Genomic DNA, 13,896 nt, shown 5'->3' on the forward strand with positions numbered 1-13,896 from the left:
AATTCATTTTTTTTCATTCATATTTCAATTTTTCAATTATTATTAATTCAACAGCTAAATTAAAACATTCATGCTCACAAATGCCCACCCAAATACCAGAGATTGTTAGGCAAGTTAGAGTTAAGTGCCTGGCTTAAGAGAACATCAACATGTGACTGGAGGAAATCTCTTCCCACTGAGGTACAGCCGCCTAGGAAGAAAAACTCCCTCTAATATTTACACATAGGATCCCTGTTCCCCTTGGCAGACCCCCACCCTCTCCTGACCAGTTCTTCCCCGCTCACACATCCCCTGTCATGCTACTGGGGCTATCTATGGGTCCTAGTGGGGTGAGGGGTGGGGGCTCAGCTGAGTTAACCTTCTTGGCTAAAAGTGTTGCAAAGGCGCCCCTTTCATAAACCTGTTAGAGTCCCAGACAAAAAAGCCAACCAATGAGAGCTCTGCAAGCACTAAATGGCCAAACGAATGGCCGACATCGGCCAAGTATATAAAGAGAGAGCAGGGACGTGAAAAGCTGGGTGACCCCTTTTTTGGCTGTGCTGAACAGGATCTGATCCCAAGGACTGTTAACTCTGTTCTTGTCTTGTGTGCAGGTAAACAATATATAACACAACAATATTTTGATTTTTAAAAAAGGTGGTGACAAAGGGATATAGATATATTTAGTGAACATGCAAAGTATTTTAGAGGAACAAGATACTCTTATGGTGTTTTATATTCACAGCAATGGAAAATATTAAAGCTAAATATCTTTAAATCCCAAGTATCAAAGTAATAGGTGGTATTTTGTATCTGTAGACTAATGTTTCCTACAATAATGCACTGTTTTTCAATTCACTAATATTCTGCTACTTTTTTGAGTTCTGTAAAGTTGACTATGATAACATTTGACCTTTTATTAATAGTTGTATTGTTATTATATTTTGTCTGTAAAGAAAATCGTTGAGTGCATGTCAGGTAGACAATATAAATTCACAGAGATCCAAATAGTGGTTATATTGGTATATTTTCTTATTTTAGATAACACATTTTTTATCTTTAATTTCTAAAAATCTTCAACTTAATCAACTTTACAAGGAGTAAAATATATTGCAGAGGTGGACGAAGTAGAAGCTTGTTTCTAGCTCACTAAATTCTTTTGGAAGCTCAATGACTACAGTTGCTGATTCTCTCTGGGTTTGATCTTCTGTGAAAGTGTGAGAAAACTTTGTGTCTTTACCAAGATAAATAAGGCCTCGCCTGTAATGGCTAGATAAAGGGTATCCAGTCAGATGTACTCAGGCTAAAAATACCGCAAGATCATACCGCTGCTCCCTCCATCCTCCATTTCAGCATGATATCCGAGTCTGAATCCGAGTGACACATGTTGCCAGGATTCCTCAGCACACACCATTGAAATGTTGCAGCTGTTGCAGAGAATATCTCAAATGTCAAACTCATGTACAGTTTTCACAGCCAGTTATCCTCTTTGCATCCACACAGTAAATGTTGCAGTGTTAAAGTTACACTTGGAGAGTACATTTGGTCCCACACTAATGGGTGGGACCAAATGTACTCTTGAGTGTTACTTTAACACTGCACCAGTTTGGACTACCGGTAGATACATTTTTTTTTTAATCAGAAAATGTTTTTTTTTTCTCTCTGTAGTGTTAGAAAGCAATCATGCCTTTTGGAAACACCCACAACAACTTCAAACTCAACTACAAAGTTGAGGAGGAGTTCCCAGACCTGTCCAAGCACAACAACCATATGGCCAAAATTCTGACCAAGGAGATTTATGGCAAGTTGAGGGACAAGCAGACACCAAGTGGTTACACTTTGGATGATGTGATCCAGACTGGTGTCGACAACCCTGGTGAGAGACAAGGAGGCTGATTTAGCATTACTAGATTCATTTAAAACTCCTGAATTCTAATTCAAGCTATTCTACCTGCTCCTGTTGTTCAGGTCACCCCTTCATCATGACTGTTGGCTGCGTCGCTGGTGACGAGGAGTCCTATGAGGTTTTCAAGGACCTGCTTGACCCCGTCATCTCCGACCGTCATGGTGGATATAAGCCCACTGACAAGCACAAGACTGACCTGAACTTTGAGAACCTGAAGGTATGGTCCTGAGACTATCGATGCGCAAAGCTTCTCTAATAAGCTAATCCTAAAATTGATCACCAACCAGCAAGATGTCAACATAGACACCACCAGTAAACTGACAATGAAACTTCTTTATTAGGGAGGTGATGACCTGGACCCTAACTATGTCCTGTCCAGCCGTGTTCGTACTGGTCGCAGCATCAAGGGATACACCCTGCCACCCCACAACAGCCGTGGCGAGCGCAGAGCTATTGAGAAGCTGGCCGTTGAGGGTAATTTATTACTAATTTGAAAAGAAAAGGGTTGAATAGAAATGTTATACCATAAGGTCAAGATGTAAACCCAGGAAGTGAGAAAGAAAGTACATTCATATTCCTCTCCTCCTGCTTCTACTGACAATCACCATAGATGATTGATTCCTTTCAGTCTTATCAGAATCAGAAATACTTTAATTATCCTGGGGGAAATTATCTTCGTTACACGCTCCAGGTATAAAAACAACATATTTTCAATTAATTTTTCAGTTTATTGCACCAATTCACAACACATGTCAGTTCAAGGCACTTCACCAGATCATCCAGTCTAATTGGTTGAAGTTTTCTATCTAAGAAAAACCAGATGGTTGCATCAACTCATTGACTCAAAGGCAATCCCTCACACTAAGCATACTTGTAGCGACAGTGGAGAGGAAAAACTCCCTTTGAACAGGAAGAAACCTCCAACAGAACCAGGCTCAGTGTGAGATTTTTATACACACACACACACACACACACACACATATATATATATATATATATATATATATATATATATATATATATATACACAACATTCCACACTATATATACATATATATATATATATATATATATTTAATGACTTAAGTGATATATATTATAAAGTAATAATAGCAATGTGCAGAAGAGAGTAAAAATAATGAATAAATGTCAAAGAATTGTCATTATAATATATAACTTAAAATGATTGTATTATATAGTCCAACTGATCATGCAGTTATCAGTGTGTCCCTTTATTGAAAGGATTCTGTCATTGCAGCTCTGACCAGCCTGGATGGCGAGTTCAAGGGAAAGTACTATCCTCTGAAGTCCATGACCGACGCCGAGCAGGAGCAGCTGATCGCTGATCACTTCCTCTTTGATAAGCCAGTTTCTCCCCTGCTGACCTGCGCTGGTATGGCACGTGACTGGCCTGATGCCAGAGGTATCTGGTAAGTATTTCCAAACAGTCCAGCTGCATAGCACACTTACCAAAAACTGGAGTGTCCATTTCTACCTTTCTGAAGCCTTTCATTGACTAAGTTTAGTTTACTCTTAGGCACAATGACAACAAGACCTTTTTGGTCTGGGTGAATGAGGAGGATCACCTGCGTGTCATCTCCATGCAGAAAGGTGGCAACATGAGGGAGGTCTTCAGGCGTTTCTGTGTTGGCCTGCAGAAGGTAGACAATTAAAATAAGATCAAAATAAATTGTTGTTGTGTAAGGCTTTAAATCACATTCGTATATCTTTCCATGCCTTATCAGATTGAGGAGATCTTCAAGAAGCACAACCATGGGTTCATGTGGAACGAGCATCTTGGCTACATCCTGACCTGCCCCTCTAATCTGGGTACAGGCCTGCGTGGTGGCGTCCACGTCAAGCTGCCCAAGCTGAGCACACATCCCAAATTTGAGGAGATCCTCACAAGGCTGCGCCTGCAGAAGCGTGGCACAGGTATTCGCAGATTGTATCAGTTTGGCAATTGTTAATCAGCTTTGCTAATTGGGTACAAAAAAAAAATCTGATCTGGGCTCTCATCACACTTTGTTCTTCTTTAGGTGGTGTGGACACTGCATCCGTGGGTGGTGTGTTTGATATCTCCAACGCTGACCGTCTGGGCTCTTCTGAGGTGCAGCAGGTCCAGCTGGTGGTTGATGGCGTCAAGCTCATGGTTGAGATGGAAAAGAAGCTGGAGAAGGGAGAAGCTATTGATGGCATGATCCCTGCCCAGAAGTAAAGAGGGACAATCTTCCTATTTTCTTGTGACCATTCATGTGCAATGGAGCCGGCTGATGGGCATGCAGAGAACCGCTGCTCTCTTAGAGACTTTTGCCTCTGCTCAACTCTTCACTTCCTTCCAGCTATTTCCTTTCCTCTATCTTTTGACTTTTTTCATGTTCCCCCTGCTGGTTGGTAACAGAATTGAGCTCTGCTCTCCTAGCTGACATGGCATCACCTACTTTTTATTATGAAAAGTGATGATATATAAACCTGTTCATACTGTTCAATAAAAAGTGCCTAATTACAAAATGCTTCGAGGTCCTTTTGTTTGTTGGTTACTTTTGTTGAGTTATGAAAAATAGCATTGTGTGTGTGTGGAAAAGGTGTGAGGGATCTTGTTTTGTAGAACTACCTGAACCAACGGCTTCTCTGATACATTTTTAATGTTTGAACTTACAGTAGCAGCCGGTCAAAATGGCCCTTCCCAGTCAAAAGCCAGTCGAATGGCAGCAAAATCCCCTCTAAATTCCAGCCACTGGCCTTCTCATTGCGATGCATATTTATTTTTTTTACTCTGACTCCACCCTTTCACTCAAATACCAGGAGATGACGCTTCTCTTTAGATCTTAATGTCAATAAATCATGAAAGAAAGAATATTTTCAGGGCTTAAAATGGAAATGTAGGGGACCAGCCAAGGGCCCATTAAGGAAAGTGGGGACATTTTGAATGGCTTCTACGGTTACACTTGGGGAATTTTGCCCAACTTACTGTATTGTTACATTGATTCAGTCCATCTAGATAATAGACTTTTAATTTTAGTTTAGCTTTAATTTAATATAACTATTTCATTATCTAATTGAGTTAGTTGTAATTCACTTTCATAAAGTTTTTATTTGCTGTCATTATTTTATTAATACTTATTTTTAGTTTAGTGTTAGTTCCAGTACAAGTTAGGTTTCTCATACTTTGGTGATTATTTTAGCAACAGGATTAAAAAAATGTCAAAGTCCTGTATTTATGAAATTATACATAAATGTTAATAAAGTCGACACAAGATACAGATTTTTTTTTTAACAAAAAGGTCAAATTACAGATTAACGGAGTCCTGGTTGCAATTCCTATAAAAACAACCGGTAAAGACAAAAAGGGTTTATAAATGCACTATACAGTTTCTATAATTATATTTTTCCCTTTTAGTTACAGCAATTTCTATTTTTGAATAACCATGGTTTGCAATGCATTCGAGCCAAATGCTTCTTAGGTTTTTCCTCCTAACTGTTTTATAGTCTTTCAGAATAAGACTGAGCAAGTATATTCATCTCATTAACAACCATTTTTTTATGCTAGGGCCTGTAGAGTCTTTAACAAACATCACGTTTTTCATTTCACAGCATTACACAATTTGAATTGCAAATAGTGTTACTCTTTGGGTAACAATAGACTTTAAATCATTTTTAAAAAGCATTTTAAACTTTCCCAGACTAAAGGCTGAAAAGAATTGCATTTTAAAATGTTTTGCTGTTGCCTTGGCACCAATATTTAGCAACAATCAGTGGGGACATTGTAACACTTGGTAATGAACTGTTAATTAAATGCTTTAATTAGCGGCACTGATGTTTCCTACCCAAGTTTAGTGAAATAAAATCTTCTCACCCAGCTCATGCAGTGTGGCTTGTTTTGCAAACTAAAACCGTGACAGACATGTGACACTTAAGTAATTTTAGAACTTAAAGATTAGATCATTATTATTGTATTTGATGCCCAAAACCTTTGATTGAAACTTTATGTTTTCAAAGGTTAATAGAATAAAACTCAGCTCTCAGCTCTTTACATCAACTTTGTATTATGATGCAGGAAGTATTTTCTTCTTAGATATTAATCCAGACTTGAAAAAGATAGGAATCAAATTCCAGGCTTTTGCAGACCGTGTATGAATCCTTAATTTGTGTGCTCATAACTGTAAATAGGGACCAAATGGTGACTAGATTGGCGCAGCAGTGTTAAAAAGGTTACAAGTGGACAAAGAAACCAGCAAATCCAAAGTCTGGGGAAAACAGACGTTTTGAAAAGTTAGGACACAGAAATAAAAACAATCACAAAGCCAACATCAGTGAAATTTATTCAACTTCAGATCCAGATTATCTTTAGGTACCACAACCAATCAGTTCATGTTGCTTCTGTGGGAAGATTTTAACATCACAACAGAGTAAAACTGAGTTATTTAAGGTCTGCTGTGCAGAAGATCCACTCTCCCAAAAATGACTTAAGAAATGAAGTTGATGTGAAATACTGAGCCTTCTGGGCTCTTAATACTATTATGTTCCCAATGAAACTCAGATCAATAATACTCCTTTAAAAATACTTCATGGGGTGAAACTGTCACACTTTACCACAATATAACCCCATCTTTCACAATAGTGAGACATGTAAATCAAGGTTATCATTGTTATCACTGAATTTTTTCACACACATTATAGATCAGACACCAGAAGTTTAGCTTTTCTATGGCTTGTTTGCAGCTGGGGCTTTTTAAAGGTGTCATGGTGTCAGCAGGATGGGCGTGAATTCAAGTTCAACCTGTCAACAGACAATTAGGTGGAGGATAGTCACCCGATCTCACTGGAGCCCTTCTGTTAAGTTTCTGTGGAAAAAGGGGGAGGGGGGGTCACTTTACTGTAAAACTTGTTTTACAAACTAATTGTGTCCTCAAATACAGGATGTGCATCATAGTTCATTTTTCCAATATTATCCATAGTCTGAAGTCATGCAGGACAGCAGGTTGGTTTTTCTCCCTCATATCACTGACAGAAACTGTTTTAATCTATAGAATTACTTCCCTTGATCTAACTATAAATAAACCTTGAGCTCTAAGATATATACTATATTCATATATTTCATATACAGTCATCAAATGACTGATATAAATAAAGTTTTTTAATGATATTATTCTAAAAAATAAATAAAGTACCTGTGCAAATATCCACAAATTGAAGTGTTTCACATTTAAGACATGGGCGCCCTCCAGTGACTAGTACTGGGAATGACCTTAACAGGTACACCGGAGGGAGCTGATTCAAGTCAAAGCAAAGTGCATTGAGGTCTATATTACCTAATGCTAATATATACCACAATGAAAATCGTCCGGTGAGAGGACAAGGACGGACTCCTTGTGCCCATGTTGGTGCATGCTTCTCAACCTGAGGAGGAATGCAGGTCCCCTGTTGGACACCAAGAAACAGTGCACACCAAACAGGACAGAGGAGATGTCACATAACATGACGGAGTGAAAGACAGCTGATTATTTCCCCGTCGGGAGAATGAAGCCAAAATACTCATTGTGACTCATACAAAAAGTTTGCTAAGCGTAAGAAGAGAAGGGACTGATGAGGATAAACAGAGGAAGTTGCTTAAGTCCTGATGGGTGTAGACATGAATGGTTGGATGGGCATTGTTCATTTGGGTTACAGTGAGTAAAACCACAACTGAGAGAAAGTTTTAACAGTAAATCAGCAGCCAAACAATATGACCTCTGTAGTCTACGCAAATATCACAGTACATTGTTCACTAAAAACAGGGAGGGAGCATAGAAAGCTTTCTCAGGTTTCTTCCTTATTTACATAAAATAAGTACTGTATGAAGGCGCTGGGGGGAGTGTCCATTTTAAAGGCAGCTGGACTAACAAGAAAACAGTGTCCACATTGCTCCCATTGTGCCTTTCCAGACACAACACTCCCTGTGATTTCTGCAGTCATCAATAATGGACTCAGTAGTTCTTATAGCGGGACAGGGGGGTAAAGAGGTGCATGTTAGGATGTACATGGCCTCAGCTTATTAAGGTGAGGTGGAATGACCCATGTGCTGATGTTTCCAGTTAACAACAGAGCATAAGGATGGGGGAATCAAATGGCACAGAATTGAATCAATAGAAGAGTTGCATTGCATTGATGCTCCTAAGAATTGAAAGATTGCTTTAAAGAGCAAAGCTGGTGATTTGGTGTTGGTTGAAATATGTCTGAGATCAACACATTGCCTTTCTCCTATCAAAGATCAGACCATGGAGGCAACAGGTCCAAACCTCTCAGACACCCCACTCTTCAGTGACACTCCTTCTCCTCCTCCCCCTGCGATAATACTAGAAAACCTCCCAAAAGAGCAATCAAGATGTCATCCTGATCAGATGCTATGGAAGAAGAGCAACACTGGGTGTGCTCATAGCGCCCCCTAGAGGATGGACTCTCAACCTGTTTGTAAGGCTTACAGAAGTTCAAGTGTGACATGTATTTCCACAGTTTAGTAAAATGATGTCATTTCTATTGAGTATTTTATTTTTTTACACTACGACTTGGAATTATGAGTAATCCAGAGAGTAGATTAAAACCATAACCGTTATCTACAATGTGTTAGCGACGATAGATACCAAAAGAGGTACTTAAATGGATTCCAGAAAAGAAAAAGCAAAGAGCTGCTGGAAGAACAGAAAAAACTTCCCAAAATAAATATGTTCTTTCACAGAACCGAAGAGGGAGAGGTGGACGTTGCTGCTACAGTAAAGATTGTGACCAGGAGATGAATGGAGAGAGCGTGGGTGAGGAGGGGGGCTGTGACACTCACTGTAGCCCGATAAGACTAATTTTACAGCAGAATAAACTAAAGTATATCCACATCTAGTGAAGGGGAAGAATTATGAAATGATAAAGTGTGTATGTATGGGGCACGTTTCGCGTTGGATGTCTACGGCGATGGTGGGGTGGGTGTTGTACTTCATATGGGGCCCACCCAGATAATGTTTCTTAAGGGCCTAATGTTTTATCGTTACGCCATTGCCCTGGGCTATACGATGTAGTTCTGTTTGACTACAGTGTATACAGATACGAGCTTCCTGTTAACAGACGATTGCTTTCAATTGTCTCAAAAGTCCAGTGGTGTGCTTTAAACTGTGGTTTTGATTATCTTTTTTTATGTTTGTACAATGTGGCTACACACTGACATGCAAAACAACTACATTTTCTTCCCAAAGAAGCGAAGGTAGCTTGTCAAGCTACCACCGTTTGTTAACAAGGTTCTATATTGAGAGCAATGTAACTCTACTTTACAATATTTTCATTCCTTACCAGGAATTAGTTTTAGTAAATATGGATTAATTTGCAATAATTTGGTGATTATAAATCACAAATTTTAGTGCCATTTTGTGTCAGCTAGAAGAGGGAGCCACTGACTCCATCAGTGGTTGCCATCAGTGGTTGCTAAGTGGAGCTGTCTCCATTCACTTTAAATGAAATCATTTCTCTCTTTCAACACCTCTGCCTGGTAATGGGGAACAGAGACAATATCCAGATTATCTGAAGGGTGGCAGGGAGGAGCAAATGGAAGCAGGATGTCCTGAGCATAACTTCTACTCCTTCCTTACAGAGAAAACCTTTGGATTTAGCCCCCACTAACTATTAAAAGGCAGATGGAGGACATGACTATTGTCAATAAGATTGGCTTTGAGGGGTTTTATACAAGGTAAGATGGGTTGCAAGGTATATCAAACATAAAAATATGGAAGTAACATTAACCCTGGCGTTAAACATAATTGTATAATATTAAACAGCCATTAAGTGAAAGGCCAGGAAGTAATGCATGTGTATCCCTGCAGAACCAGAAATCATTCTGCCCTGACAATCAAACAGCCCACATCAAGCTTTAAATCTGAGCAGAGTAAAGTAGGTCAGAATCATACTTTTATGCTAAACAATGTTAATGTTGTTTCAAAGTCACATTTTCCCAACTACAAAGGACTGAAATTCACCTCAACGCAAATAAAACTGCTGTTTAGAAGTTAAAAAATAAAGCCATCGCTTCCTGTTGGGCGGTTTTAAAACAACAAGTCTGTTAGTGAAATAAAAAGCTCCGTCCATCCATGTGCCACAAAGCCGAATAATCTGCTGATGAAACTTTGTTAGAGTTAGATCTATCATTCTTTGCCACTCGCATGTTTACTTTCTATCTACTTCAAAATTAAGCTGCAGTATTTCTTACAAAATGCTCCAACCTTTCATTTCATCTTCTGGCTGAATGTTTTTTTTTTTTTTTTTTTTTTTTTTAATCTATTAAATTCATATTTTAGCCTTTATCAGTTTCACAAGAAAATAAAAGTTGGGTAAAACTTTAAAATGCGACTGTGACCTTATCTGAGCAGCAGTAATCATCTTTATTTGTCTCTTTTAATAATAATAATTGAACTTTATTGATCTCACACTGGAGAAACTTATCTCAGCATGTAACCAATCACTTTGGGGAGCAGTTGGCTGCCACTGTGCGGCGCCTGGGGGGCAGTATGGGGTTAAGGGTCTTGCTCAGAGGCCCAGAGGGCAGGCTGTGGGGATCAAACCGGGTACTTGTAACCTTCTCAGAGCAAAAGTGCACTGCTCATATCACTAGGCCAACACTCCGCCACAAAAAGTGGGTTCAGACTTTTTGGTGTTTTTATACTGCAGCTCTGCAGAAACTGTGTCAGTATAATGTCAGAATCTCATAAATATTAATGAATGAGAGGAACAGCTCTAGAATCTAAAGGAGTCAGGTTTTCTTGACAGTTGCAATGATAGAAACTACACACATTAAAACTTTTGTAAATAATTCTATACAAATGATGATGCAGAGGATTTCCCTTTACTAGCCCTCACCTGGCAAATGGATTACTCATTAGGTACACTCCAACGACTTATTGTTCACCTACGCAAACATTAAAGGAGAAGTTCGGTTTTTTACACTTTAAGCCCATTTTCTGTAGTGTCCAGGATGAAATCGAATGATCGACACCAAAAGTTTGTCAATTGCTCCTGTCTCTGCTTTTTGGCTCATTTAGAATCAACCCCTGGCTGCTTTAGAATGGCTAGCATAGAGCATGTCCGATAATGTCCTTAAAACAACCTTAAACGTTGTTTTTTTAAAATATGCTACTCACCGTGTCGTCAGCGCTGTTCAATGACGTTCCAAAAAAAGTTTCGTGAAGAAAAAACGTTCCTGTAGTGTTTTATTTAGCATTTTGTAAATCCCATTGAGTTCTGTAGGAATAGTCAATATTCCGCTGCCACCGGAAACGGAAATGGGGCCTGTTTACACAGTTGTAGTCTTTTCGCTTCACTCTGTGTACTCCGACGTCGAAAATCAAGAATCCACCTTTCGTATTCCATTTTCAGAGTTTTTTAAAGTGTTTAACAGAGACGTTAGCACCTCGACGTCGGAGTACACAGAGTGAAGCAGAAACACTTGGGCCTTGCGAAAAGACTACAACTGTGTAAACAGGCCCCATTTCCGTTTCCGGTGGCAGCGGAATATTGACTATTCCTACAGAACTCAATGGGATTTACAAAATGCTAAATAAAACACTACAGGAACGTTTTTTCTTTACGAAACTTTTTTTGGAACGTCATTGAACAGCGCTGACGACACGGTGAGTAGCACATTTTAAAAAAAGAACGTTTAAGGTTGTTTTAAGGACATTATCGGACATGCTCTATGGAAGCCGTTCTGAAGCAGCCAGGGGGGGATTCTGCATGAGCCAAAAAGCAGAGACAGGACCAATTGTCAAACATTTGGTGTCGATCATTCGATTTCATCCTGGACACTACAGAAAATGGGCTAAAAGTGTTAAAAACCGAACTTCTCCTTTAAGATCAAAAATGTATCTTTATTGGAATAAATAATGAGTTAATGGGTATATTTTTCAAGGAAAAAAAATGTGTTTGTTATTCTGGCACATGGGAATGGGCTGACTACTGATCCTAGGTACACCGAATGAAAACTGCTCGAATTTCCACAATATTATCACTAGACATTTCTCTTATTGAACAGACCACAGACTGATGGCTCTAAGTTTGGTTGCACACTGGCAGACAGCTGGCTAACACAAGGCAACTACATTGTCCCTTCCTAAGAGCAAAGACAATGTCAGCCACAGAAATACAGTAATTAGTTATCATTCAATCTGAAATACAATTTCAGATTTAAACAAAATTAAACAGATTTTTTTTTAAATCAAAATAACCATAGCTTTTTTTTTCATTTTTCTTTAAAGATCTTTGTTTTTTATACTGATGTTGTGGTATTTTAATAAAACGTTTTCATCCAGGGAGAATCTCATATTGACTGTCCAGTAGCCATTCTGCTTCAACAAGTTGATGATCTTAAACACCTTCTAAGCTTATCTGACTTAGAGAGCCTAACTGATTGGCTGTTGTTACCCCACAATAGCCTCTGATTAATTGTCAGACTTCAATTGATCTTAACCCAATGAAGTCTGAGAAGTCTGTGCATGAAACAATGCAATGCAACCCTTCATTTTCCACTGGATAACTGAATCGGACATGTTGTCACCTGTGTGACTGTCCCTAGGTGATCCAAATGGATGAAATAGGATGACGGTGACTGGGAATGTCATATAGAAAGAGCTTGAAAAGTACTGGGTGGACAGTGAGGCTTAAAATCTGAGGGGAGATAATGGTGATGGTGGGTAAAACAACGATCAGAGCATAACAAAATAAAGAGTCATTATGGCTAGGAGTAGCAATAAAAATATTCAACTAGATTTCATTTGATACAGATCCAGTAGTCATAGCAGCTCAGTGAGGAGGCTGCTAAGCCGCTTGCGGTGATTGTGTGGACGGTGGGGTGCTTCGGTCAGGTTTACCTCATTGCTCAGGGGTATGTGAGTCTATGTGTGTGTGTGTGTGTGCAGAGGGCGATTCTTGAAAGGGTCCAGCCCCTTGCCCCATCTATTACCTCTTTCCTTCTTCAGTTCTCCAGATGCACACATATAAACCCACATAGCACACTTTCAAGCACACACACTGCCTCTGGCTCAAAGCTCAAGGTCCTTTGAGATTTGGGTAGCGATGTCTCGAAAAGTTAGTGGTGCCCCCCAGAGCCGCGTGTAGCGTACTCCGTTAGAAGTCTCTGAGGTGCCTGTGGATAGATGGCACACCTCGGCCTCAAAAGCCACACGGCCCCCTGCCACACCATGGGTGCAGGAGAGCAGAAAGGGGCCGGAATGGTGGACCTGGCAGCCACATCCGAGCGCTGCCTCCTGCAGAGCCAATACCACCTCTGCAGGGTCCCGACGCCCACCACCTCTCAGATTCCAGCCACGTCCGACGGCCCGGGGCTCGGGCGCTTTTTGATACCCAGGTAGATGGCAACTACGAGAGAAAAGATTAAACGTCAAGTAAGGACTGCTACAACTAAATGTTGCATAAAAAGCAAGAGAACCTATGCTTGGATAATTTCGTAATGTTTTATTACAGAAAGTACTGTGAAGCCTGTTTGTTTTTAACCAAAATGTGCCAGATAAAAAAAAAATGCAGTTGTTGTTTGAGTTGCAGAGTTGAGGAGACTGGATTGGGAAGAACTTAACAAATTCTTTGCCAATGGCTTTTGTTGGTGACACTGTGTTTAGATATTCTTCCCTGGAAAGACAAACCATTACTGTTGGCAGAAAGGTGCTAAAACAAGATCTTTAATCAAAGAAACATAATACTAATCTTGAAGACATCTTGCTAACAGAGTGGCGGTGATCAAAAGCCATCTCCAGAAATTAGGGCTAAAATGTATTCAATTGCCTAACTCTATTGAACTGAAGTAGGAGTTCAGGTGTGCTCTTGGTACCGTGTTAGATCCTCAACTGTCAATGTGTCGTACAGAGAATGGATTGACACATCTAGTCAATGTGTGACTAAGCTTTTATCCAACACATGGAGGAGTAGACAGTCGGTCTTAGTTCTTCCCTGCATTACAGGTTGAATAAAGTGTGTTGTTCAATCACCCA

General features: G+C 39.7%; 2 protein-coding genes across 5 annotated transcripts in view; one reads left to right on the plus strand and one right to left on the minus strand.

Moving 5' to 3' along the window:
• Positions 1–435: 435 nt before the first annotated feature.
• Positions 436–4,396, plus strand: ckma (creatine kinase, muscle a). The gene is made up of 8 exons (XM_038297173.1): positions 436–593; positions 1,648–1,855; positions 1,948–2,102; positions 2,227–2,359; positions 3,144–3,315; positions 3,423–3,546; positions 3,631–3,820; positions 3,925–4,396. Exons 2-8 carry the CDS (start codon positions 1,663–1,665, stop codon positions 4,101–4,103), a joined length of 1,146 nt encoding a protein of 381 aa, XP_038153101.1. The 5' UTR covers positions 436–593; positions 1,648–1,662; the 3' UTR covers positions 4,104–4,396.
• A 7,702-nt stretch (positions 4,397–12,098) lies between these two features.
• The window catches only part of mark4a (MAP/microtubule affinity-regulating kinase 4a), a 61,291-nt gene continuing 59,493 nt past the window's right edge, over positions 12,099–13,896 (minus strand). For 2 of the 4 annotated variants that reach the window (XM_038297157.1, XM_038297156.1), the window contains exon 17: positions 12,099–13,270. In XM_038297157.1, the coding sequence (XP_038153085.1) occupies positions 12,934–13,270 (337 nt within the window). In that variant the 3' untranslated portion in view covers positions 12,099–12,933. The remainder of the gene's footprint in view (positions 13,271–13,896) is intronic. The other 2 variants (XM_038297159.1, XM_038297158.1) reach the window with 1 other exon arrangement.

This window comes from Cyprinodon tularosa, unplaced genomic scaffold (genome assembly GCF_016077235.1).
Source record: "Cyprinodon tularosa strain WSP-4 unplaced genomic scaffold, ASM1607723v1 ctg384, whole genome shotgun sequence".
NCBI lineage: Eukaryota > Metazoa > Chordata > Actinopteri > Cyprinodontiformes > Cyprinodontidae > Cyprinodon > Cyprinodon tularosa.

Excerpts from the sequence above, each read along its gene's own strand:
- ckma (XM_038297173.1), top strand. The coding sequence starts at position 1,663 with ATGCCTTTTGGAAACACCCACAACAACTTCAAACTCAACTACAAAGTT. Across the intron at positions 1,856-1,947 it reads GACTGGTGTCGACAACCCTG|GTCACCCCTTCATCATGACT; the intron begins GTGAGAGACAAG and ends CCTGTTGTTCAG. Across the intron at positions 3,547-3,630 it reads TCTGTGTTGGCCTGCAGAAG|ATTGAGGAGATCTTCAAGAA; the intron begins GTAGACAATTAA and ends ATGCCTTATCAG.